Source organism: Ammospiza caudacuta, chromosome 22 (genome assembly GCF_027887145.1).
Source record: "Ammospiza caudacuta isolate bAmmCau1 chromosome 22, bAmmCau1.pri, whole genome shotgun sequence".
NCBI lineage: Eukaryota > Metazoa > Chordata > Aves > Passeriformes > Passerellidae > Ammospiza > Ammospiza caudacuta.
In genome coordinates this window covers 8,387,806-8,414,318 of record NC_080614.1, presented here as the reverse complement: position 1 = coordinate 8,414,318, position 26,513 = coordinate 8,387,806, and the positions used below count along the sequence as shown (strand labels likewise).

General features: G+C 45.9%; 1 protein-coding gene across 1 annotated transcript in view; it reads right to left on the bottom strand.

Moving 5' to 3' along the window:
* Window positions 1-3,078: 3,078 nt before the first annotated feature.
* Window positions 3,079-26,513, bottom strand: part of CFAP74 (cilia and flagella associated protein 74) — a 34,685-nt gene continuing 11,250 nt past the window's right edge. Inside the window, exons 15-39 of the mRNA XM_058818576.1 lie at window positions 25,034-25,100; window positions 24,542-24,631; window positions 24,249-24,422; window positions 23,331-23,478; window positions 22,188-22,300; window positions 21,572-21,694; window positions 20,204-20,325; window positions 17,437-17,565; window positions 14,458-14,545; window positions 13,930-14,103; window positions 12,630-12,763; window positions 11,786-12,038; window positions 10,978-11,085; window positions 10,185-10,360; window positions 8,905-9,039; window positions 8,438-8,547; window positions 8,035-8,090; window positions 7,675-7,794; window positions 7,363-7,515; window positions 6,936-7,065; window positions 6,247-6,401; window positions 5,317-5,455; window positions 4,443-4,564; window positions 3,976-4,110; window positions 3,079-3,257 (exon numbers count right to left, since the gene is read on the bottom strand). Coding sequence (XP_058674559.1) covers window positions 3,144-3,257; window positions 3,976-4,110; window positions 4,443-4,564; window positions 5,317-5,455; window positions 6,247-6,401; window positions 6,936-7,065; window positions 7,363-7,515; window positions 7,675-7,794; window positions 8,035-8,090; window positions 8,438-8,547; window positions 8,905-9,039; window positions 10,185-10,360; window positions 10,978-11,085; window positions 11,786-12,038; window positions 12,630-12,763; window positions 13,930-14,103; window positions 14,458-14,545; window positions 17,437-17,565; window positions 20,204-20,325; window positions 21,572-21,694; window positions 22,188-22,300; window positions 23,331-23,478; window positions 24,249-24,422; window positions 24,542-24,631; window positions 25,034-25,100 — 3,268 coding nt within the window. The 3' untranslated portion in view covers window positions 3,079-3,143. The remainder of the gene's footprint in view (window positions 3,258-3,975; window positions 4,111-4,442; window positions 4,565-5,316; window positions 5,456-6,246; window positions 6,402-6,935; window positions 7,066-7,362; window positions 7,516-7,674; window positions 7,795-8,034; window positions 8,091-8,437; window positions 8,548-8,904; window positions 9,040-10,184; window positions 10,361-10,977; window positions 11,086-11,785; window positions 12,039-12,629; window positions 12,764-13,929; window positions 14,104-14,457; window positions 14,546-17,436; window positions 17,566-20,203; window positions 20,326-21,571; window positions 21,695-22,187; window positions 22,301-23,330; window positions 23,479-24,248; window positions 24,423-24,541; window positions 24,632-25,033; window positions 25,101-26,513) is intronic.

Below are 26,513 nucleotides of genomic sequence, written 5' to 3'. Positions count from 1 at the left end.
GTGTGACACCAGTGCTTGTTTTCTCACTCTCTGCTTTACAAATGAGCTGGGTTTGCCCTTAAGCATTAATAAGATCATACATGGGGGCGTGAATTGCTCATTAAATCAGAACTGCATCAGTGCCATGGAGTTCATGTTGGCTTTTAGATCCAAATCTGGAAGCACGAGTTTGTATCCAGGGACCCAAGAGTGGTCACAGTTGCAAAACTCAGTTTGAAAGTAGAATGGTCACAAGTGCAGTTAGAGGAGCAGAGAACTTCAACTTCCAGGAAATGAAGAAATATTTCTGAGGTTACATTTTCCATATTGTCCTCACAACAGCTCCATTCCTACTGGAGTCCTGTGATATGGAAACAGAAACACCAGGTTCCATGTTTAGAGTCCCCTGGCAGTTTTAATGCCCAATGTGGATAACCCACTCTGGAAGCACAGAACTGAACAGGGCCGGTGCCTTTCCAGGAGATGAACTTGCAGGAGCTGTGCTGAGCTTCTCCTGGGCACTGGGATTGGCACTGATCCACGCCAGGAGAACACAGCAGAACTCTCTGTGTGCTCAGGGAATTCCCTACAGAGCCACTCACTACTCCTGGATCAGCTCCATGTGCCTGAGTTACCAAGGAATTGTTTCCATCTTCAGCTGTCCCAGTCAATTTTCTGTTCATTGGAAAAATATCAAGAAGCTGTTGCACATAACACACATTGTACATGAGAATGGTGTGGGCAGGAGCATCCTCACAGAATTCCTGCATTTTCAGTAAACCGAAGGTGGGAATCACTGGCCATTGCAGGTTTGCATCATGACAATTCTAACTGTGGTAGCTCAATGGAATGGCAGTGAAACATCCAGGGTTACATTTTGCAGACACATTTTGCACACCCAGGGTTACATTTTGCAGACATAATTGCTAATCCAGGGTTACATTTTGCAGACACGGTAACTGCTTTTGCTTTTGGAACTGCAGTGGTGTCCCAGGTGAGGCAGCACAGTCTGCTCAGCTTTTCCACATCAGACAATTTGTTTTCCCTTCCACATCAGCCTGTGTCTCATTGCCGAGTGCTGTCCATGTGAGAGCTGGCACTTCACCCTCTGTGTCCCCAAAGAACAAAGAAATCCAAGAGAGGGAACCCCAATCCTGAGCAGCCATTGTGCCCCCAAGAATGATCATTTTTCAGGACAAGCTAAAATTCCAGGCTTTTCTCTTATGAAAGGGAATGAAACCTGCTCAGATTTCCATAAGTGTTTTACAGAACGTCAGCTGGAGTTTACAGGGAGAGTTTACTTTATTTTCAGTCCTCCAGAAATAACCACCTGTTCCAGTTATCCTGGTCCAACCTCCCCCGAGACAACAAACACATCCTGAATTTTAAACGTGGAGACTTTGACCAGAGAAACCCAGAACCTTCTGTTCACTTCAAGCCTGTGAAAATATTGATCCAAGTTCTCCAGTCCCAGGAATGCAGGTACAGTGGGTGACACCTTCAGCTGGTTGGTGGCAGCTGCTCCTTACCCAGCCCAACCCTGTGAGGGCACCAGTGTAACTGTCTTCACATCATTCTTTAATTTTTTACTTCTTTTCATCCTCTGGATGCTTTTTCTCAGGACCTGACCTCTGTGAAGTGGAAGATTGCTAGGACAGGGGTGTTGCTTCCTGGTAAATGTTACACTTATTTTCAGCATTCTGTATGGTTACCATAACCAGAGTCTGGAGTCTGATTTGTTGTCAGCCATCACTGTTTGGTTTCCAGGAGTGAAATCTGGAGGATCCTCACACAATGGATGCCCACAACAGCCTGAAGTAGCTCCTCCAGTCCCACAGGCTGTGCCCTTCCTTGCTCACTGTGGCTGTGGAGGGAGCAGTGCTGTGAGCAGTGCTGTGAGTGCCTGTGGTGGGATTTACTCACCCTCCTGGGGCTGCAGGGGAGCCAGCACACGGAGCCCTTTGTGCCAGCTCCAGGCCCAGCTGTGCCAGCAGCAGCACCCAGGGCCTCCAAGGAAGGCAGAGCTGTCCCTGGCTGGCACTGCCACCCCCAGTGCTGCCAGCCCAGGACACTGGGACTGCTTCAGCATCTGCAGTCTTTATACTGAGGAGTTAAGTGACTCCACGGGCACTCGAGCCATTATTAAATAGAACACATCTCAATGGATCAAACACTGGCTGGAAAAACAAGGAACCCCCTCTTCACCCCCACAAACCTCCTCTGTCAGAGGGGGAGCCTGGTTTAAATGTTCCTTGTGACAATTGCTCCCCTGCTGGCTCCTCGTTACCACAGGGATATTTACAAATAACGTTTCTGTTTTCTGATTGCATCATCTGAGTCAGGGATCTGACAGCCAGGGCCAAAGGGCAGCACGCCCTCGGAGTGCTGGGGAGGGAACTTTGCCACAGACTGCCTGTGACTCAGGAAAGAGTGTGATAAGAGATGCACAGGATTATCCTGTGTCTGATGGCTGCTGCCTTCCTGCTCCCTCCATTCTCCAGCTCTGCTTCCTGACAGAAGTTCCACCTGCAGGGCACTCTGGCTTCCCCAGAACAGCAGGATTCTGCTCTCACCCAGAATTCAGCAGAAGGCAAATATAAAAATACAAAGTTCCTGGACAGCCAGGATGTCTGGCAAGTGTCTGCCCATATCCAGGGAACAGCACAGGAATGTTCCCCCTTGACCTCCTGTTACCAGGCACATTTGATTGAACATTGTAAAAGTGACTCCCCAGATGATTTGGAGGAGGCTTGAATAATAAACTTTATTCTGGTCTTAGAAAAAGTCAAGGCCTTTCCAAATCCTACAAAAAGCATCTGAAATTGGATAAAGATAGAAACTCACTGATGTGGATGTAAAGCAGATATTCCTCCTGGTGGGATGACTTTGGGAGACTTGGGATTAACAGCAGCTGTAGCTGCTTGGGGCCCTCAGGAATTCTTTCCTCTAACACAAGATTATTGTCACAGAGTCAGCTGGAAAATTAAGCTACTGACACCAGAGTTTACAGAGAACTTTGGGTGAAACAGCAGAAATGTTACATGGCCCTTCCCTCCCATGTCCCTGCTGCCCTCACTTATTTGCAACAACCTCAAAATCCTCCCATGTTCCAGCAGAGATCTCCCAGGAATGGAACTTCCATCTTCTTCCATTTGCCTGAGCCCTCAGGCAGTGGGAGCAGCTGCAGACACCACTCTTGCCATGAGCAGGACTCGGTAGCATTCTGTGATGTCCCCTTTCACAGTCAGCAGGGCTGACACCAGAGGGGGGTCACTGGTCTGCAGAGAGAACCACACAGAAACCAGCCTGGTCTTGTGGACACAGGAGACACGAGCTGATCACCTTCTAAACTCTGTGTTTCACATCTCAGTGTTCAGGTACAGGTTATAGCTACAGGTGACAGCTACAGCCACTGTGCTGGCTCCTCTCTGTCCCCAGGTGATGCTCATGCTGCAGCCAGTGAGGTGTGACAGTGACTCAGCACCGTGTCCCCACAGAGACTGTCCCCACGTCACTGCCGTGGCAGCTGGGCACAGCAGCAAGCACAGAGCTCCCAGGGAGGGCTGGAAGGAAATCCTGTCAGCCCCCAGTGAGTGCTCAGGGTTGAGCAAGAGCAGGGTTACCAAGGGGCACCATGCAGGCTGGATTCACCCTGCCAGGAACTCTGCTGTCTCTTCCTGCTGTGATGGCACAAAACTTTTAATTTTGGAACCAGCTACTCATTGTGCCATCCCACACACGGGGACTCAGTGCCCCCGTGCTCCATGAATGCCCACGGAGGTGAATCGGGGCAATCACAGCCCCGTGGAGCTGTTGGGACATCACATCCAACTTTACAAGGCAGAAGTAGCAGATAAAGGGCAGCAGAAGGGAAATGGGGCACGCATCAGGAGCTTTGTGCCACACCCCGTCAGGAGCCCTGTGTGACACCCCGTCAGGATCTTTGTGTGGCACCCTCCCGGAGCCCCGTGTGCCACAGCGGTGTCGCAGGCTCACCTGCAGGTCGGCAGGTGGCACCCACGAGACGCCGATGCGCTTGAGCTGCCCGCGCTCCAGGGCTCCCTTGGCTCCGTCCAGCTCGAAGCCCGCCCGCCGCACCTCGGGGCCGCCGTCCAGGCTGAACTCCACGCTCTGGCACGGACACACAAATTCAGTTTGCTGCTGACTTAGTACGATAATGCTAATGCCTTATATTAGCCCCTGAAAAATAAGCTTTTCTAACACTGTGCTTTTATAATGTCAAATTCATTAGAAACTCTGAAAGCCGCTTTTTAAAATTTATGAATTTGTGAATTTTGGACAGAAGGAACAAGCAGCCCTTTTTATGAATTTGTGAATTTTGGACAGAAGGAATGAGCAGCCCTTTTTATGAGTTTCTGAATTTTGGAGAGAAGGAAGGAGCAGCCCTTTGCACACTGTCAGGATCCCACCCAGCACAAACCTGCAGGTTTTATTTCCCTCACCTTCCTGGCTGCCATCTGAGGACTTTGAATGGCCCCCACGGTGATCTCTGCCCTGGCTGGCTCTGCTGAGCCCTCCACAAACTCCAGGAGCAGGAGAAGGGACCTCACTGCTTCTTGTGGCCCTAAACAAACAGCAAGCAGGTCAGCTCTGAGACAGGCAAACTGAGCCTTTGGCCTTTGGGAACCAACAGAAACTGCAGCAGGTTCAAAACAAGGTGATGTGGTATCTCAGGAGCTGGCACAGACAAAGAGATCCTTTCACAGAGTTAGTGAGGAATTAAGGAAAAGGAGGGTTTGGATAATTTGCAAAGTGCAATTATTACTTGTTTATCAAGTTCCAGGCTGGTTTTCTAGCCCATGGCACACAGCTCTGTGTATTTTATTCCTACTTATGTGTGTGTGCCTGGACTTATTTACAGCTCAGGAGTCAGAGCTGTTTGCATCCTGTCCCATGAAATTAAGGAAGAGTAACTTCAAACCCCCAGAAGTTTCATAACAGGACAAACAGGAGGATCCAGGATATGTGATTATATATGAAATAATTTCTTAAACATTTAATACACCTCAGAGAAGTGGCAGAAAGCAAATGCATCTTAACTCTTCACAGTAGTATTACATTATAATCATTTTTTCAAAGAAGCTGCAGAGGTAGAAGATCATCATTAAGACAAAACTGCATTCAAATGAAGAGAAAAACTTTCCTTAAGAGAAACTTTCGTGGTATTTTTGTGTATGATGAATCTATGCTGTAACATAATGCTTATTTTTTCTGATTCGGGAAAAATTGCCTTAAATTTCCTTTTTTCTTAAAGGAAGAGGAACATTCCCATGTCTGATCCCTCCCTGTTCCATAATAACAGTGGTGGCACTTTACCTTTTCCCAGTGCTTCCTGTGGTGCCACAGGTGGGGTCACAGCCAAGGACTCCACGGGCACATCCAGGGGCTCTCCCCCCTCCACAAACATGAGGTGATCCCGGGCTGCTCCCTTCAGCTGGACCTCGTGGGCTGTGTGCTGGGTGAGACAGAGATCCTGGCTGCAGGTGACAGCTCGGTCACCTGCACGACGCTGGCACCGCAGCCAGCAGCACCAGCAAATGGAGGTGGCATCACGGTGCCAATGATCCTGGGCTCTAATGCAGGAGCTCTGCACCTCCCATAGTTTGCCCACTCTGGCATTTCTGTTTTAACAACCAGGGCAATGTGCCTCAGGAGGGCACTGCACAAACGATTTATACACAACCACTAAAAGAGACAAAACCTTTCTGTTGCCAAACTGGGTCAAGTGTCCGCTCACGCTCAGCTCATCCCGCCGTGCATTCCCAGCTGCAATCCCGAACTGTGCGAGGGCAGCAGCGGCTCTCGCTCAGCCCAGCCCTCTGCAGTGCTGCTGCTGGGCTTTGGTGGTCACTCTGCACCAACTTTTGGTGTCCTGGCAGGGCCCAGCGCTGCCCGCGGCGCGGCCACCTGCGCATCCGGCCGGGGCATCGCGGGCAGCTCCGCAGATGGCACCGGGCACCGAGCGGCTCCCTGGTGCTGCTGCTCCTGCCGGGCCCTGCTGGGCAGCTGGAGCTCCCCTCTCCCTCTGCTCTGCCATTCAATGCTCCCTGCAGCAGCCCCTTGGAGCGTGCTCAGCTCCCGTCCCCTCCTGACTGTGCCATGGGATGGACCCCACGTCACTGTTTTTATTAATTAATAACTGAATATCTAATCATGAAAAATGTCATAGGGCCCCAAACGTGCCCTTTCCTCCCTACATCAGTTCATCCAACATTTAGACTGTTTTCGTAATCCTGATTGTCTCACCTTGCCAAAGAGCAGAACCTTGAGACGGTCGGAGTAGTAGAGACTTTCATGATCAGGACTGAAGGTAACCACAAGATCCAGGCTCATCCCAGCCTCAATTTTTCCTTCTGTTGGAGAGACCCTGAACACACTGAAGCCATTATAGTTCTGTGTTCCTGGTAAATAAAAATGAGGATATAGATAAGAAAGGAGGACAGCTCCATTTTACTTCTTCATAAATTTTAAATCCATTTAATTTTTGTTGGAACAGCAAATAAATAAGAGCTGATACATGGCTTTGCAGCAAAACAGGGTGTTAGGAACACCAGATAAATCCATCCATCCATCCATCAGTTTGATGCATTAATCTCCAGAGGAACTGAAGCAGCATCACCAAACCTTCCTATATTCTGACGTGTTTTTACAGATCTGGACATCTTTAAATGGAATCTTTAATGTGCAATTACTGTGTGGGTTTATTTAGATTTAAACACTAATTTCTCCTTACTTGTGGATATTTGCTCAGGCTGCCCCTCATATTGAAAGAATTATTACAGCTCCTACTGTAGGAGCAAAATGAAGTCTTTAATTTCAGGGCTGTGATGCCCCAGGTCTGACAGTTGTGTGCGCCTAAGAGGACACAGCTATGCTGCTTTCCACCTCCTGAGTCTTTAGCAGAGGAAAAAGAGCAAAGAATAAAAGAAATTTACCAACAATCTCTGTTCTCTGCAGAGAGGATGTGAGAAAGGAGGGGATTTTCTGCCGGTCTCTGTCCCGTGTTGGTGAGAGCGACTCCAGTTGCACAGAGAACAGCAGGGTCATGCTGGAAGTGTTCTTTATCTGGGGACATTCATTCACACAACAGCATTTGCATGAAGGAAATTGATTCTTAGGCCTGTAAGATCCATAGTTTGCAAAGGGGCTGAATTTATTTTGCTGCATTAGTGCAGCTCTGTGTCCCCAGATGCCACCAGAGGCACAATCAGTGCTGCCCACAATGTGCCACACCAACCCCCCTCTGCATCAATACTGGGCTTTGGTTATTGACACACTTGGACAGAATCTGGGAGGAGTTTGTGTTGTGTTCCTCCTGACAGGAACTCTGCTGTGCTCTGCAGCTCTGCTCAGAGGCCTTACCTGGACTGTGGCAGTCACTGTGTCCCTGGCCATGACGTATCCCATGTCCAGCACCTCTCCCACGGAGCACTCAGTGCTGGGCACCACCCCGTGCCCACACAGGGGGAGGCTCAGGTTGGTCTGTGCCACCTGGATGTCCAGAGTTTCCAAGAACTGCCCAGAGGGTGCCTGGGTTAGTGCATCTGCTCAGGGAACCCCCATCCCTCCAGCTGACCCCTCCCAAGGGACCATCCCAGAACTGAGACAAGATCCAAATGGTGGACAGGGAACTTTGTCTCTCCTCTCTTCACTGCTCTTGTATCTTTTACTCACCCATTTATCCTCACTTGGACAAAAAGAGATGATCAGGGGTTTATTTTCACCTGGCTCAAGTGTTCCAACGGCTCTGACCAACAGGAAGGGGCCATTGGGATTCAGAACTGAGAATCCCAGCTAAAGCAGTGCAACTCAAGGAAAAACATTCATAAAGATTGAGAAAAAAGATATGAGAATAAATTCTACATATTGTTTCCATGTCTTAGGTCTGAACTAAGCATCTAAAAGCTTTTGAGAGGTCAATAACTCAAGAGAGAAGATGAGCTGGTGCTTTGGTGTGCAGCAGTTCCTCCTGCAGAGGCAGAGGCTGATTAAGCAGAGGCTGAAGGCTGAGCTCATGTGCTCGGACAAGGATACCTCCAGCTTCCCTGGGGAGATGTTTTCTATTGTAATTCTCTTCATCATTCTGTGGCCTGCAAGGAATGAAAACACTTCCCAAAAGGAGGATGCTCATCCCTCTCATTCCTCCCCCTCACTCCTGCTCCTGCCTGAGCCACACTCATCCCAGGCCTATGGCTAAGGCACCACTCAAAGCTCACCAAAATGCTTTCAGACTGGGCCAGTCACTTCTGGAGCCTCCAGGTCCTTGTTTGGGGATCACATCTGCTCTTCCATGGGCCTCAGTGGCCAGAGGCTCCTTATTTTCCACCTAAATACCACTAAGGGCTAATTTCTATCCTGACTTTTGAAAATGCAAAACTGCTGGCAAGAACTCACTGTCAAAGAGAAACAACTCCAAAGCAGAACTCAAACTCCATACCTACAGAAACATCCCCAAAATTGGCTGTGTTGATCCCAGAGTCTGACATGATCAGCACAGGAGGGGCCACAGCAGGGCAGTGCAGCTCCAGGTACAAGGTGTTGTGAGGGCTGCAAGAGAGCAAAGGCAGCTGGGGAATAAAAGGGCAGAGCTGGGAATAAGAGGGCAGAGCTCTGGGGGCACAGACACAACAACTGCCAGGGATCTGCTCCTGTCCAGGGTGTGACAGCACAGCACAGGGCTGGGTGACTGACTGTGCCTGAGCTACAGCTGCCTCAAAGTTTTCACACAATTATTCCTTCAGCTGCTTTGATATTCATGTGTTTGATTCTTATCCAACTGGTGGGCTGGGAGCATGAGTTTCCACCACTGAGCTATGAAGTAATTAAGAGCAGAAAACACCAAATGAATAAATCAGCAATGGCACCATTTCCCCCTCACATCTCTGGGTTACCCAATGCACCCACCTGCAGGTCAAGCTCCCAGAGCCCTCCTCTCCACTGGCATGGCCACTTGCAACAGAGCATGGGATGATGTATTTGTTAAAACTCCCTCTGAAACTCCTTGTCAGGAAAGCCTGGGCTGCCCTGTAAGCATCAGAACTAGAGAATCCAGGAATAGGAATTACCTCAGAGAGTGAGAGAGCAAAACCATCAAATAAATATCTGCTGAGCTATTTGTGATTATTGTTTCTTAGTCACACATTCAAAATGGAATGTAACAGTGAAATAAAATGACTGTCAGTAATGGACCCACCCTACAAGAGAATAAAAATGAAGAACCCAGATAACAAATGTTACACCAAAGATTGCAAAAACCTCAATACAATTTCCTTTGGTTGAATACTTCAAGAATTTCAGTGTCTTCCAGTACTTCTACATCATCTCAGTGTCATGTAAACACACAGGATCACATTCCTCTAATGCAGTCTGTAGGCAATACTTCTAAAATAGGGAATTTTTTTACAATCTCTGCTGAAAGTGTTTAGAAATTATAATTAATAGATTGCAATGAACATGGTATTGTAGTAAAAGATGTCAAAGCACAGCCAAATGCCTGTTGCTTCAGTATGTATTTACTTCCAATACTTCCAAATTCCTGAGCCTGGGAAGAAGCGTGGCTCTGCATTTCCTGCTGTACAGGGGCCCTCAAGGATCAGATTTTGCATGTGAGTGTCCCAGGCTGCAGGCAGCAATGCTGTTGGTGTTGGCTCTCCCTGAGGTGCTCACACTGCACAGGGATTGCTCCTCATGCACATTCCCAGCAGCATTTCCCTGCCAGCACTGATGCTGACCATGACTCATGTGCTGGACTGTGTAAGCCCTCAAATTACAACCAGAAATTCCTCTCAGCCATGGGTTTGGGCCATCAGCTGGTTCTGTAGATGTGCTCACAGAGGTTTCTTTGAGGAGTTTCTGTTGGTGCCCAAGCTGAGCTTTGCTGTTGCCCTTTCCATAAACCCGTGTTGGCTCAGCCCCACCCCCGCACAGCCCCAGCTCCTGCTCCCTGACAGATTCTTTGAAGTCTTCAATCCTTCTGATGCATAAAGGGATTCTTTGCCTCACATGAGAGGGTACAGCTGTGTGGCTCACAAGCAGCACTAATTTTGGAAACAGCCTCTGCAACACAGCTGAAGCTGTTCCCTCTCCAGTTTGCTTTCTTGTCTACCTACAGCTTTAGTAGATTTATTAAACTACTTCTAAAGAGAATGCTGTCTGTGTAGTACAAGATGCTTCTGTTGACTTACTCAGGCTTTAACTCTTCTGGTTTTGGCTCTTCAGGGCTACGTACAGAAGCCAGGCTTTTCCTGCTTCCAGCCCTTCCTCTGGAGATGGAAATACTTGATTTATTTCGTTCTTTTTGTTCTTTCTTTGAATCTTTCTTCTTTTTGCCCACTGGAGACCGAGGGGGATCAATGGGAATCTGAGCAAGACAGGAGTGAGCAAAGACACAGAGCAAGGACGTGACACAGAGCAGGGGACAGGGGACAGCAGGATGATGGTGACAGCCCACAGACACAGTAGCTACAACAGGCAAATTTCTAAAAGTGCAAAGTTTAAAAATTAGGTTGAAATGGACATATTTTACTCCCTCTTAGAAGTAAGAGGTCTCCTCTTGGAGCAGATGAGTCTCTCATGGGAATTTTACCTGTTTATCTCCCAATCCAAAACAATCACAGGTGCTCACATAAATTAACTGACCTGGGGGTTGCATATAAATTCCATGGATGCTGTAAATCTTCAGGAAGTTTAGAAGCTTTTTATTTTCTTTTTTTTTTTTTTTTTTTTTTAAGAGTATTTCAGTTACCAATAAAACCCTCTAGGAATAATTGTGAGCACAAAATTAAATGATTGCTCAGTGAACAGGCCACACACTGAGTGCACAGTCACACCCTCAATCCTTCATAGGCAGGTCCCCCACGGACCACAAACTTGGGCTTCATTAATATGCAAATAATTTTATGATAAAAATACCATCCAGAGAAACAAATCTCTGGAAGTGGCAGACCAGCAGCATGTGCTGTTCTTAGCATTCCTTACTTGTGCTGCTGCCTCTGGCACAGCTGCTGTGCTGAGCCTCCGCGCTGCCTCCTCCCTGACGAGCTGCTCCGACAGCGCCGGCCTGAAGGACACGCGGATGGAGCTTTTCTGGGTGGGAGAGCACACACAGGAGGGGCTGGAGCCCAGGAAATGCCTCTGGCTGCCCTGCAGGGCTCCAAACCCTGTCAGAGGGCTCAGAGACCCTGGCACAGAGCCCCAGACCCCTGTGCCTTTGACTGAGCCCTTGGAAAAAACAATTAACAACCTTGTATGAAGAATTACAAGCCACGAAAGTTTAAGTAGAATGATAGTGAATTTATCACAGGGTGAAAAATAGATTTTTGGGGTTTTTAGACATTGGTTTAATGTGGTTGTTTCTAATTAATGGCCAATCATAGTCCAGCTTTCTTGGACTGTCTGGTCAGTCACAAGTCTTTGTTATCATTCCTTTTCTATTATTAGCTAGCTTTCTGATGAAATCTTTTCTTCTATTTTTTCAGTATAGTTTTAATATAATATATATAATATAAAATAATAAATCAGCCTTCTGAAACATGGAGTCAACATTCTCATCTCCTCCCTGGTCCTGGGACCCCTGTGACATCCATCACACACTCCCATGAGGCATTAGCCAGATTTGGTGCTTAACCCTCCTGTCTGATTTAAATCATTCTTTTAAACAATACAAAACATTCCAGCTATTCCAACAACAACTGATGTTTGGAGCTGTGTTTACAAGTGACAGCCTTTGTAAGGATGCAGATGATCAAAGATTTGGCATAACACCCGACATTGAAAGGGAATTTACCTGCCCAGGCAGCACAGTTCCCACAGAGGGTGTGATGGCCACAGGGCACTCCTGGGGCACGTGGAACTCAAAGGAAGTGGGGCCAGCTGGGCCAGGGCTGCCCGTGCCCGTCCGTGGGACGGGGTGGGCACTGAGCACATCCACAGTGGCTGAAGACACCGAGTTCAGGGCTGTAGCAGCAAACTGAACCAAGGAATGAGACAATTCAAGAGGTGGGTGGACTCCAACTGCTTTGCATGACAGCTTGAATTGTCTAAAAATAAACACACGATAAATTGTCTCAGCATAAAATAGTGTCTTAATCAGCCCGGAAAATAGGGAGCTAATCCTGTAGTCCCTATTTAAGCAGAATTTCAAGCTTGCAATGGGAATTTTGCCTAAAGATGAACAATAATACTATCTATTTTTAATGCACAATTGGCCAGAGTCCCTGCTTGAATTCTTCCTCTGTGAACTTCTGGAAATACATCCAGTCAAATCAAAGTTTATGCCATCATTATTGCAGTAGCAATGGCTTAAAGCATAGAGCATTTTTACAAAAAAGAATTCCTTCAGTAATTGTGCTGAAAAAGCAGCAGAGCACTGCAGGTTGAGGGGCTGGAGCTTTGGTGTAGGACAAGGATAGACTTCAGGAGGGGTGGGAAAAGTCATCTCAGTGGAGGCAGATGTGAAAATCAAGGATGAAACCAACAGGAACTGAGCAACTTCTGCAACTGAAAATTCCCACCTGCCTCAGGTGCTAATCCAGCCTCACCTCCCCAGGGCAGGCAGGGATTCAATCTCTGAGCTGGGTTAGCAGTGAAATTCAGATTTTAGCTTCCCTGCTGTCCATCCATGAACACACCTGTTGATCTCTGTCCTGCAGGTGAGCTCAAAGCTGTACTCCTTTGCCTTGGTGGCTTTAAAGATTATGTCCAGTGTCAGGCTTTCCAGGGGAAGAATAATTCCAAATCCATCGTTGGGTTGAACTTCAACAAACTTCAAAATGGCAGGATAAGAAATTATTAATTAATTTATCAGTTTACTAATAAATTAAAATAAGATAATATTGGCAAGATTAAAAAAAAATTTGTTATTAAATGTGGAACTGTCAGGAAAAGAGAAACCTTCCAGGGAGAAGTTTTTGTCTGAGTCAGTGCCCAGAGTCTGAGGGGCAGATTTCTCATCTCAAAGTAACTCAAAAGGCATTAAATCCATGAAGTCAGATTTCAGGAGAATCCCTTCCTCTGCTTCTTCCCATCTGTGGAAATCACCTTGCTCTAATGTTTATTTACTCTTCATAGAAAACGGAATGAAATATGGTGAAAATCCCAGCAGGTGCCCTGAGCCTTTGAGAGCTGATTCCTGTGTGGGGCAGGGACAGGAGCAGTTCCTCACCCACAGCTCTGCAGTGCTTTGTGCTTGAGATGAAGATGGTTCTGGAAAGTCTCCCCAGCACACTTCAAGCTCCTCAGGAAACACATCCTGGGGAGTAAAGCTTTCCTGAAGCTGAAGTTAACAATTCCTTTCAGCTACTCCTTGATTTTAATCCCTAAGCCAGCTGAGAACAGGACAATGCCCAATGAACTGCCAGGTTCCTCCAGCTCTGATGCCAACATGCCCAACATTTCACACTGTGATCACCTCATCCTGCTCTATGGAGCTTGAAGAACAAATTTTCTCCAAAAAATTATTCAGGAGACCCAGCCCACATGAACCCAGCAGCTCCTGTGATTAAATTTGTGCTTCAACATCAATTTCCAACACTCAGAAAGTGCCCAGGCATGGCTTGGGATGGTTCCAAGGAGCATTTTAAAGGGAAGCCTTTGGGCATTTGGTGCAAAGTGGGCACATTCCACAGCCACAGCCCCAAGCCAGTTTTATTTAGGGGTAAAAGTGTCCCAGGTGTTCTTTTAGGAGATCTTTTGGTGTAAAAACCCAGGAATTCTGACAGGAAAAGGTGAGGAACAGGAAAATCTCCTCGCAGGGATTTGCACTGCGTGGCAAATGCAGAGGGAGATTCACACACTGCAGGACAGAGCTCCAGCAGCAGGATTCCCATGCAAGAACCAGTCATGATTTATTTACACTCACACTGAACACGTTCCCATGACACTGAAATCTATTTTGACAGCAGAGGGGGTGTGTGTGGGATCAGTCCCTACCTCTGGCAGTCCCACAAATCCAAACTCCTGTGGCAAGATGGATTTGTTTGTTAGGGTGACATTTGCCTGCACAGCTTCATAGATCGTGCAGTACCCAAAGCTGATCTGTGCTGGGCTGATTTCCAAATCAGAAGTAGTAACAATGGCATGGACAGTAAAATTAACTTTTTTAGCCTGAAACAAATGCAAGAGAACAGGATAAAAACTCCATGTGTGGGTTGTAAGGACAGGATTTAAATGAAATGTCATCCAAAACGAAAAGTACAAGAAAAAGTTACTCTGTTCCTTGACAGTAACATGAGATCAGCACTGAGGAGAAAGGATTAAACTTCCTAGATTGCAAATATGAGACAAGAAAAAATGATCAAATCTGTATCAGCACTTTAAGCATCTTTATCTATTATCACAGAGCCTCAATTAGTAAAGAACTAATCTAAAATTAGGTATCATTAAGTGAAAATTCACTAAAATAATTTACATCAATTATTTTATGTCAGTCTGATAATCAGCATCACAAAAATCCCTGACCTTGTCCATGATCAGGATTGTCACTGGGGCCTCCAGGATTCCTGTCTCTGCATTGAAATAACTCCCTGCATCTTCAGGAAGGGACTGCCTGAAAACCCAAAAGTACAAATCCAGTCAGTGCCATGAAAACATTCTGACTATTTTCTCACTAAGCGGAATAATGAATTTTGGATGGATTATTCATGAACAGAAAGAAAAACAAACTGAATCCTGTTACTTAAGGTCTGAAAGTTTTACTATTCACAGCTTTTAGTCTTCATTTAATTGTCCTCAAATTGGAGGACTCACCTGGTTAAGCATCAACTCCAGTTCTTCACTGAAGGGAATTCTCATTAAAATTCTGCTTGCAAGATAAATTCAAATATTAGAGAAAATGGAAAAAGATGGGTGGAAGAAAATGCCAATCAAAAATGAGTGACCTGTGAAGACCCACCTCCTGACCAAGGGAAAGAAGATGCAGTCAGGTCAGGAATATTCTGGATTTGTCCCAGATTTCCTTCAGCCTGGCACCCCCAGGCAATGCTCTGAGCAGGAGGGCATGGGCTGCAAGGCACTGATGTCAGAGTGATTGACCTTGTACAGTTGTATTGGATTTTTTTTTTGTTTTTAAAGACAGGATTTTGAACACACACAGGATTTTAAGGGCAGTCACAAAGGTCAGCATCCATTTATCCTTTTTTTTTTTTTTAATGCCATCCAGACAATTAAAATTCTGAAAAATTAAAAGCTTACACTCTAATCAAAATATGAACCCTGTGGATCTTTGCTGCAGCCCCAGCACGCCACCAACCCAGCCCAGGCAGTGGCTCCCTCTGAGGTTAATGATCAGCCTGGGGCAGAACCACTTTGTACCCCAAATCAGAGATATCAAATGAACAAACCTGAAGCCCAGCAGTGCCTGATCACCCACCAGCCTCAGAATTCATTAGGAATATGCAGGTTTTCTGTAGGTGAACATCTTGCTGTCACGAGCTCCATTCCAGAGCTTCAAGCCAAGACAATACAAACCTGGAGCATTTTTAGCTCTGCTGCTCTATTTATATCTCAGAGCACCAGAGTGAGCTGCTTCCTCTTCTTGGGTCTCCACAGTGCTCATGTTCTACTACTACTCCTGGAATTGCCTGCAACTCTTTAACGTATTGTTAAAGAACAAAAATAACACCCACTCAGTCACCATGGTGATCCCAAATCTTGCTGTTATTTTGCAATAAGGGTGATGTTCAAAGATGTTGGGAAGTTCTTTACACATTGAACTGAGGTTAAGTGCAAGGGAGGAGTTTTTACAGCCTTTACTTTGTCACAGGACATGTCAATAGCAGAAGAAATTAACCTGATTCATAATAATCCAGAGGGGGAAGAAAATACTTATAACTGTATGGACACAGGGGTGGACTCTAAATTAGCTGCTGTACCTTGGGGAAAAGGTCCTGGAATCCTTCAGAAAGTTCCATGAAAATGGCACAATTAAAGAGAAGCACAGAAGACAAATCAGATTTAGATTGCCAAGACCAGTTCCAAATGCAGAGAACTACAGGATGTGGTGTTTGGGAATTCTGAAAGGCAGCAGAGTAGAGAACTTGCCTTCAACTGAGCAGGAAATGTTCAAGCTCCCAGGAGCTGGGTTTGGGAACACCTGCCCAGGAATGTCAGTGTGCACAGAACACTCTGGAGAGCTTCCCAAGCCTTCAGGCAGCTCCCAGCTCCCTCAGCACTGCTGAGTGGGGGCTTCTTTTCCCTCTGTGTCACTTGTGGCACAGCTGCTCTATTAATAGAGCTCCTAATGGCAGCTCAGTGCCAGCCCTGACGGAAATGTGTCACTGGCTCAGTGCTTCCCTCAGCTCCCAGCACTCCCCCTGCTTCAGGTCTTTAAATCATCTGTACCCTCAAACAGCCAGATACTTATTTCGTGTGTCAGAAATGCCTTAATCTCATCAAATCTCCTTTCTGAAGCTTCCCCATTTTTAAAGGAAGATTAAGGTTCTAAATCCAAGCTCTGTCTGCATCCCCTCAGAGAGGGAACAGTGCCTCACAGCAGCTGAGGTTCAGGAACTGGGATGTGTCACCATGTTACTGTTGTTGTAATCTGATGGGATTTGAGATGCTGCAAGAACTGTAAATACTCTGAGTTCTTTGAATACAAACCTGGTGACAATTTGGCAGTCAGGATAGAATCCAGAGGTGCTGAGCACATCTGTGAGAATCCAAACACATCCCTGGGACTAAGAACCCACATCAAAGAAGCAGCAGGTTTGCAGCAGCAGTCAAAGCCAAAAACAGTGAATTCCATATGTCATTAATTATTTTTTGAAAAGAAATGTCCTGCTAAATTCTTTAGGATGGAAATGATGAGGTAAATAAAATGAACAGCAGCCAATGGGAGCTCTGGTATTTAAATTTTTAGAAACTGGAATTGGTTCCTATCACTGGGCTGTGTTTGTATTTGTAGATGTTTCATAAAATGGAGAAACAAAACTTGCTGCGATAAAGCTTTTAGCATCAGATGTCACATAAAATTTCACCATGTGAAATTCATTCAATACCTTCATCATTTGGAGAAAAATGTACCTGGGGAGGAGAGATATGGACAGGAAGCCCAACCACTCTCACCTTAATTAGCAAGCACAGGAGTTCTTGTCCAGAAATTATTCAATCAGTGATCCATGAAGCAGCCACCTGCCTCAATAACCTCCCCCTGGACAGGAATAGCTTCCCACAGAGCAGAGCAGCCTAGCAGGAACCGAGAGCTCGGAGTGTCACAGCGCTGCTGCCGCCACAGGGGGGACATTGCCTCACAGCCCTGGCAGCCAAGCTCATTTCCTCCTGGAGCATCTGGCAGCTTCCAGGGGGACAGCAGACCTGCACTGCAGCAGCCCCGTGAGCTCCAGCCTGGACAGCAGGAGGGAACAACAACCCTGCTCAGCTTTTCCACTGCCACTGCCTGAAATCCTGAAAGATTGGAGTTGGGTTAACGTTGGTTACCTGGGCAGGAACTTGAGCTGGGCACTGAAGGATGACTGGGCCTGGATGTAGCCTGTTTTTGGAAGCAGCTCCATGTGCTTGCTCAGTTCTCTGCACACCTCAAACTTCAAACGCAGCGTGGTTGTTGCTCTGCAAACACATCAGAGGGGCTCAGGTGCCTTTGAGTCCACTTCAGTGACTCTGGAGTCTGAGCTCTCCTGCCCCCAGCCCTGCATTGCAATCAGAACAATCCTGAGCTTCCTTTGAAAGTGATGGGCATGGAGAAGTGCCACAGCAAGCTCACACAGTTGTGTTCTCTTTTAAGTACAGAAAACAAGACTTGGAAGTTCTGTAACAAACCCAGCAAACAGGGCTCAAAGTGATCCACAGAGAACTGTCAGGGCTCAGCACAGCTCAGCCAGGTCAGGGGCAGCCACAGCCAAGCTATTGAGGAATATCAGCTGATTATTGGTCCTAACACACACTGGCTCTCTCAGGATCAATAGGATGACTGAACCTTGGGGATTTCTTTATGTGACCTGTCCTCCACCAGCAGAGATTCTGCAGGGCTGGGAGTCACAGCATGCCTGAGCTGGTCCTGCCAGCTCCCCTGCTAAACCTTGGGATCCATTTGCCCTGGGAATGGCACACTGGAAACCAGGAATCCTCAGCCTGTCTGAATTCTGGCCCTATCATAGCACAGCAACAGCCATGGACCATCCCCTGCTCTGGAATTTTATGCCTAAGTGCAAAATTGCCGAGCAATTTACAAATATTTCAGCTTGTCATTCTCCTTCCCCTGGACTGGTTTCCAAGCTGTCAGGCCAGATGGTCTCCTCTAAATCAACAGCTACAGCAAGTGGGGCTGGGAGCTGCAATGATTTCTGACTGTTGACAATCTAGGAGAATTATATACTACTTCATTAAATCAGTGCAGATTATAACCTGCTGAAGAAATGACTTTTTAAAATTATTTCTATTGAACACAATTCTGATAAGACACTTTCACCCTTTATGCTGCTTATTTTTGCTGCCTGATTACCACAGTCTTCTTGACCAGGAAAAACCCAAATTAAAACCCAGAACAAAACCAATATTAACAACATTTTACATTCCAGTTCCAGAGGTATCTGGCTCTCTTGGAAACTTTACCTTCCCCTTGTGCTACAGCCTACAAGTCACAGGCAGGCTCCAGGAGGAATTCTCCTCCTGACACACCAAGGGAAGGGGCAGGAGCTTCTGGAGGGAGAATCTGCTCAGGCCACAACAGAAGGATGGAATCAGTCCACTTTTGTAGGATAAAAAGTTGACACATGGTATTCCTGCACATGAAATACACTGAATTTCAGCCTACCTGACTGTATAACAGGCAATTTTTGCTAATTATGGAAATTAGGTGATAAATCAAAACCTTGACTTGCCAAGGTGCTAAGGACAGGCTACTACATATTAAGTGCTCTTAATTTAGTGCAACTTGGCAAAGGATCAGCAGGATTTTCCCCTCAGTTAAGAAGTTTTGCCCTAAGCAATTTGACAGCTTTTATCTTTGAGATCCCCTTGAACTCTTAAGTTCCATTAGGAGAGTTATTCTGTTTCTATACTTATAAGTTTTATCCCTGGGTTATCTAGACCAAGTAAAATCACTTACATAACAACTTGTGCTTGTCATATCTGTAAGCTGAATTTCTGAGATAACAGCTTTACTCATTTCTTTCCAACTGTGAAGAATCTCTGCAGTCTGTAATTCTGGTAAGAGGTTTAGAATGGATGCCTTCCATAGAACCAATCTCTCCCCCTCCCTCCCACAAACCCACCCCAATCCTATTGAAATAGACTCTAAGAAATGCAAATTGTTAAAATAAGAATTCCATAGTGACTGCATTAGGTGGAGGGAAGACACCCAGCACCTGAAGACAATTAAATGTTCCCATAAGTACTTTTAATAGCAGGAAATCTCCAGAAGCCAAGGAGTGGAATATTCCCTTTGTATCACAGTGCAAACAGAACCAGCCCTCAGATGTGACTGACTTGGACTCTGAAACACCCAGATATGTTCCCCTGTCAATCAGTGTCTGCTCGCTCTGTGCAACCAGAGGGATCTGTCCTTCCAGTGGAGACCTTGATGGGTCAGGAAAAGCTGCACCTTCCCCATTTCAGAGTGAATGCAAAAGGACTGACATGATTTATCCAGCATCTAGTTCCAGGTCTGGAAAGACTCTCATGAAACTGGTTTCCAGATCCAAAGTCCCCCCAGGACTTTAATTGAATGCAAAATAGCTGAGAAACAACAAAATATTCCTACATAAAATTCCCTGGCCGAATCAGCCCAATGTGCACTTAATTTTAGATACATTTATCTCCCTAAACATTTAGTGTGCAGATTCCACATGAGGAAACTCTGGATTTGCTGTTCCCTGGGGGCTTCCCAGCTCTCCCCAAGAACAGGAACAACACTGGGAATGTGGCAGGGCTGGGGAGGTGTGGGGCTACCCCATAGCCAGGGCTGGTGTGGGGAGCCTGGCTTAGCAGGATGCCCAAAATTTCCAGAGCTCAGAGGATGTGCCCCTGCAGTGCCAGGGCTAGGGGCACCCAGGGGCAGCTCTGCTGCAGTGCCAGTGCCAGGGGCACCCAGGGCAGCTCACCCACAGTGCCAGGGGCACCCAGGGCAGCTCACCCACAGTGCCAGGGGCACCCAGGGCAGCTCACCCACAGTGCCAGGGGCACCCAGGGCAGCTCACCCACAGTGCCATGGCCAGGGGCAGTGCCAGGGGTACCCAGGGCAGCTCACCTGCTGCGCACCTCCACGCTGTCCTGGTACAGCCGCTCATACAGGCAGATCTTGAGGTCCACGTTGGGCTGGGACACCCAGATGGGCACATCCACAGAAACTCCAATGGCACTGAAGCTCAGCTGGCAGGGCAGCAATGGCAGGGGATTAGTTCTGTCTGTCTCACATTCTTACTGACTTCCAGCAAGGATTTCTGCTATAAATTCAGCTGAGTAAAATGTTTTATTATTTGTAGTGCAACAGGTTCTTTAATGAGGCAGACCTAGGAAAATCATTTGCAAAGTAAACCCAGGATGTTACAGTGCCCCAGCAGAGAAACACAATTCTACTTTGGGTTGGATTCCTTGACAGGGAACATGAAAGAAGAGCATCTGCCCATGACATTGAGAAGAATTATTTAAAGTGCCTTTAGCTGAAGTGGATGGGCCCCAGTCCAGGCTCCCCTGGGGCTGCAGCTCCTCCAGGCAGCACAGAAAGGCAGGGATTGCAGCACAGACATGCAGGGAAGGCAGCACAGACATGCAGGGATGGCAGCACAGACATGCAGGGACGGCAGCACAGACATGCAGGGACGGCAGCACAGACATGCAGGGACGGCAGCACAGACATGCAGGGACGGCAGCACAGACATGCAGGGACGGCAGCACAGACATGCAGGGAAGGCAGCACAGACATGCAGGGAAGGCAGCACAGACATGCAGGGGGGGGCAGCACAGACATGCAGGGACGGCAGCACAGACATGCAGGGGGGGGCAGCACAGACATGCAGGGAAGGCAGCACAGGGCTGTGCTCCCTGCAGTGCCCAGGCCTGGCACCAGGGCCCACAGAGCTCAGCCCTGCAGAAGAAGGATCTCACAGCAGGATCTGCAGCTCCTTCTGCAGCCCAAGGGACAGCCAAGACTGGCTGCTGAGCTGCTGGGAAGTTTGTCTTTAATTTTTGGCAAGCTTCTGTGAACTGTTCTAAGCAAAATTTGGCTCCCAATAAAATTTAGAATCACAATATGCTGAAGTGGTAACTAAAGTTGTCATCTCTTCCAGCTTTCACACATCAGCTTCACTACTGCCTCTTAAATAATTCCAATTCTGATAGATCAGAAAGAAAATAAACTAGGTGGGTTGGGAATAAGGGAGAATATTTCCCCATTTATTTCCAGGACATGAGATGTTTTCCGATAGAATGTCTGATCAAATGGGAATATCAGGATTATTTGCATAGAAATCAAGAGAATTAGCAGGTTTAATAAACATCCTGCATCAGAAATAAGAGCTATGACTCCCATAAAGCCACCTGACACATAAATCTTGAGAAGCACACAAATGAGAAGATTTTAAACTATTTCCCACATGGTTTGAAGCAGGTCACTCACTGGTTTGCAGTCTGGGTTGTCAAACACGATCACAAATTCTGCCCTCACGTCCCCAGGGACAGCTGGAACAAACAGGACTGGGATTTTCACCGAGCTGAAGGGTCCAATCTCACCCTCAGTCACCTGAGCAACAACAGTGAAACTCTAGGAATTGCATTGAAATAAAGAGGCTGTAGATACTCACTGCACACATACTCCACTACATCTGGTTTGGAACTAAACTGAACTCACTGTGCAGGAAAAATCAGAATCAGAGCAATAAAATGGCTCAAATCTGACATTTCCCAGACATTTTTCCTGCCCCTCCTTGTCTGTTGCCACCAGACTTTGTTTAACCACAGAACCACATAGCAGAAATAAAGAATTAATTGTGGCAAATGTGAATTGCCGCAAAAAGTTCTATGTTAAAAGGTCTTAACCTTTTTTAGAACAAAAAGTTAAACCTTTTGTCTCTATAGATCAAAAGATAGGGGGAAATTGTGCTGTGATTTCATTTTAAGAATTAACTGTGATACAGTGATGTCCAGTGGGCTTGGAATGACCATGTACTTTAGCAATTTATTTGATGCAGGCTCAGCCTAGTGAGATCTTGTCTGGATCTCAGGACATTCATTACCTTTCCAAGCATAATTTCAACTGGTATTTCTTCAGGAGAAACTTCCATTAAATTATGTTCATTGTCTCTGTCCAGATGTGATCTGGTATTTAATTCTCCTGGACCAAGTTGTTCTGAGGAAAGAAACAAACACAAAACAAAATAAAATGCTGGATATCCAATAAACAATATCCAACAAGGCACAAGTACATTAATTTGAGTCAATATTGCAAATCCAGGCATGTATAGCCATGATGGGAAAATCTGAATGTCTGCAAGGAAATATTTGTTTGGCCATCCAGCTTTAGTCTAGTTTGGAATTCTACCTGAGCCTTCCACTGAGTAACAACATGAATGGTTCAAAAATACAGACTCAGCTGCAGTGGGGATGGCCTTCAAGAGCAATTTCAGTGGCATGAAGGAATGCAGCCAGAAGGACCTGCAAAAACCACCCACAACCTTTCCATGGAACCTTCAGCTTCCTGAAATTGGAATCAGTATTGGGGAGAAATGTTAAAGAACATAGATAAGAAGCAAATTAGGAGAGTATTTCATCTACAAGACTGGATTTTATTAAGCACATAGTAAACATTAGGAATGAGATGGAAAATGTCTGAGGAGGTTCATCTTTCTGCTTCCTTGTTCCTAGAATTACAGACTATAAAAATAAACCTGTCATGTGGATTGCTATTCTGAGAAGTGGGGATTCAGTTGCTGAGACAGGGATGATGTTAACAATTTTGCAATTCCTGAAGCTGGTTGTGTTCTGTGTTCTTCTGAGTCTGAATTGTTGATCACTAATGAGCACTGAGGTTCTCTGCTGCTTTTGATATAATGGTGTCAAGACATTATTTTTAGTCATTTTCCATGAGGCAGCACACAAAGAAATCTAACATTACTCCTGCAGTGATGAGCTACTCCATTTACTGAGTAACTTTGCAAACTGAACTGCTCAGTTCCTTCCAGGAGATTAAGCTGGCTAAAGCCTGGCCTGGGGAAGTGCAGGGGTGGTTTCCAAAGCATCACCTCACCTGTGGCACGGCTTCTCTTGGGCTCCTGGGCTGCACAGGGGATCATTCCCTCCCTGGGCTCAGCACAGCTCTGCTTTGGATCCCCAGCTTGGCCTGGGGAAGTGCAGGGCTGTGTTCCACAGCATCACCTCACCTGTGGCACTGCTTCTCTTGGGCTCCTGGGCTGCACTGGGGGTCAGCCCCTCCCCGGGCTCAGCACAGCTCTGCTTTGGATCCCCAGCTGCCACAGGGCCTGTGCTGCCTTCCTTTTCCTCTTCAGAGTCACTGGGATGTTCAGTGACCTGTTAGGAAACACAGAGAGGGATTTTCTCCCATGGCTGCTCCTCTGCCTTGCACCAGCTCCAGTTCTACCCAGCAAAAGTTTTATGCAAATCAGATTTGTGTTTTCTTGCAACAGTTCCGTGTTATAAATGGAGAAATGTGTTGCACTTTCCAAGAACTGCACATTCTACAAGGTCTTTATCAATGAGCAGATTGATTTTTTTTTTGCTGGCTGCCCCAAACAGGTAAATAATGGAACAGGAGCAGTGCAGTGTAGTGCCAGTTACTTTACAATTAACAAACCCAACATTTTTCTAGTGGAAATCCAGGCAGTTTTATGTCAAAACTAAGTCTGGTGAAACCAGCCCTCTCTTTATCACACCCCTCACTTGATTGCTAGTTTTGCAGCAGTTCACATGTTTCTGCCTTCCACGAGTTGAGATTTTTAATGACTGTCAGAATCTCCTCTTTTAACTGAAGTATTTTCTCCTAATTGTCATGAATGTGGAGAAAATGGGAATCGTGACATAAATTACTAAAATACTTTAAAAAAATCAGCATTGCTGGTTTCCCCATGCCTCACAAGAGAATTGCTTTCACCTTCCAACACTTGGGTCTAACAGATTATATTTACACCAACCCAAATGTACTAAAGGTTGGACTTGATGAACTTCCCAAGTCCTTTCTGACCTGAGCCGCTTTGTGACTCTGCACAAAGACTGCACAAACTGCACCACACCTCCCAAAGCAGAACGTTTCTATTCCTTTAGGGAAGTACTTTTGAACCCACCACGATAGCAGGAGCAGCTTTTGCTGCTGCTCTGAGGGTACTTGTGGCACCTGGTGACGCCCAGACTCGGAATCTGGCTCCCAGAGCGCCGCTGTTTGTCAGGCTGATGGGCCGTGAAATTGTCTCTCCCACCATAAGGCTGCCAAAGTCAATGAGCTCCTTATCCAGAGCCAGCTGTGAGAAAACAAACCATTAATTACCACTGGCCTACATAGCACTAATGTCAATTAAGTGAGCATCAGCTTTTTATAATAATAATTATATTATCTACATGCTTAAAAGAAGTGTCTTACCATGCAGGTTTTGACTGTGCATTTCAGTGGAACAGAAAAAGAACCTGTCTGGGCCCTAAACATGACTGCTCCTTCCAGCCCTTTATTTATCTAGAAAACAAAACAGAAAAAAACCCCTAAGTAATTTCAGAAGATTTAGCCTGATGAAAAATATTTTCACTCATCCTTTGAGTACCATATTAAAATGTATCTTTACTGATTCCATGTTTCCACTTTAAAACAGTCTTTGTGACAGCTTGGTTAACTTGAGCTGGGCAAGATTATAAATATTTGGAAACTTGCTCTCATTTGGAGGCATTTTTCCAAACATGTCCTCAGAATTTGCCTTATGACAATTTATCAGAGCTTGAACATGCACACAGCTGTCCCTGTGCAACAGTAGCTCTTCTAAAAATGTAGGGGTTTTTTTTGTTAACTGTTAAGAAATTCAGTTAATAATGGTTTTAATCAGACCAGTGGCCTATACTAGGATTCTCCTCACTATGCACTTACCATTGGCTTAAATGTTACCAGGAATTCACAGGACATCCCAGAAGACATTTTGCCAGGTGGGTCAAAGCTATGGAGATAATTAAAATAAAACTCCAAATTAAAGCTGTGGATGGAACACCAAGCTCCTGCTCTGGTAACAATGGCAGATTGCTTTTTTCCCCCCCCTCACTTGGACTAATTATTAGAAAAGTCAGAATGAGTGACAGATTAATGAAAGGCTCCAGAACCCTGCTGCAACTGGGAAACAACAAAGGCTGATTCTTTATTAAGGTTTTATTCAGAAAGACTCCAAGTGCTTTTAAAAGGCAAGACAGGGACTGCAGCCAAGGAGGTGAAGCTGAGGCTCAAAATCAGCAAGAAGAGGTGGAACTGCCCAGTCAGACAATTAGGAAACAATTTCTCCCATTATCCATTTTAATGTTGCTCTGTAACATCTCCCCTGTCCAAGCACAAAATGAAGAGGAAAAACCCAAGGAGGGAGCTGCAGATGATTAGAGAATGTGCTGCTTGTTGCCAGCTGTATCAAAATTATCTTGAATAGAATCTGCCACTCATTTCATGGTCTGTGTGAGGCAGGGAAAATGCCCATCAGAAGACAAGACATCTCACAGCTGCACTGTAAATGAAATTATTGAGGCACTCCTGGAGCCTGGCAGAGGAGCCAGAGGAGATAAGGAAGTGTTGTCAGCCATGGGAGCCCCTAAGCCAAGTGAGACATGGAACACACTCGCCCTTCACAGCTTTATCAAAACAAAATTAAACTCAAAGCAAAGCAAAATGAAACTTTTTCAGAAAGGGAAACACTTCAGCATTTAGGAGCTTAAAATGCAGACAGAGAATAAGCACCTGCACGCTTCTGAACAGATCCTGGCAGTTTCTCCTGAGGAGAACTTGAAGGAATGGTTCTTTATTTCAAATGTTATCTTGATAAAATAGTTCTGATTTAGAGCACAAAGTGTCAGACACAGAAACCCACACAGAACCACTGTGCTAAGGAGTGGCTCCATGGGGTGTAATGCTGCTCATTTTAAGCACTGGAATAAAGCTTTTTATCAGCAAATCCAGCCCTGTCACTGATAACAGCTCCCAGGTGTTGTCTGAAAATACCTGGGCACTGATTTCAGGACAGTGACACCATGGCAGTGTAGATCTGCTGGGTATTTTCAAAATACTTTGCAAAACTATTTTGTAACAAACAATTTATGTCTGGTTCTACCTGAGATAAGCTTTATCGAGATCAGTGTCCACAGGTCTGTGCTCTGCTGATCAAATTATTAATAACATGAAAATGGAGAACAAAATCCTAGATTATTTTTGCTAGCTATCCTGCTGGCAAATGTAAGGGTAACCAATTGAATTTTAAAAAGTTAATTAATTTATCAGACATCGAAAAATCATTCACAATTCTTGATATTTGGAGAGTACTTTGAAAGGCAATTACAGCAAGGAAAGACTTGGGCCTTTCAGAAAGCATTGTTTA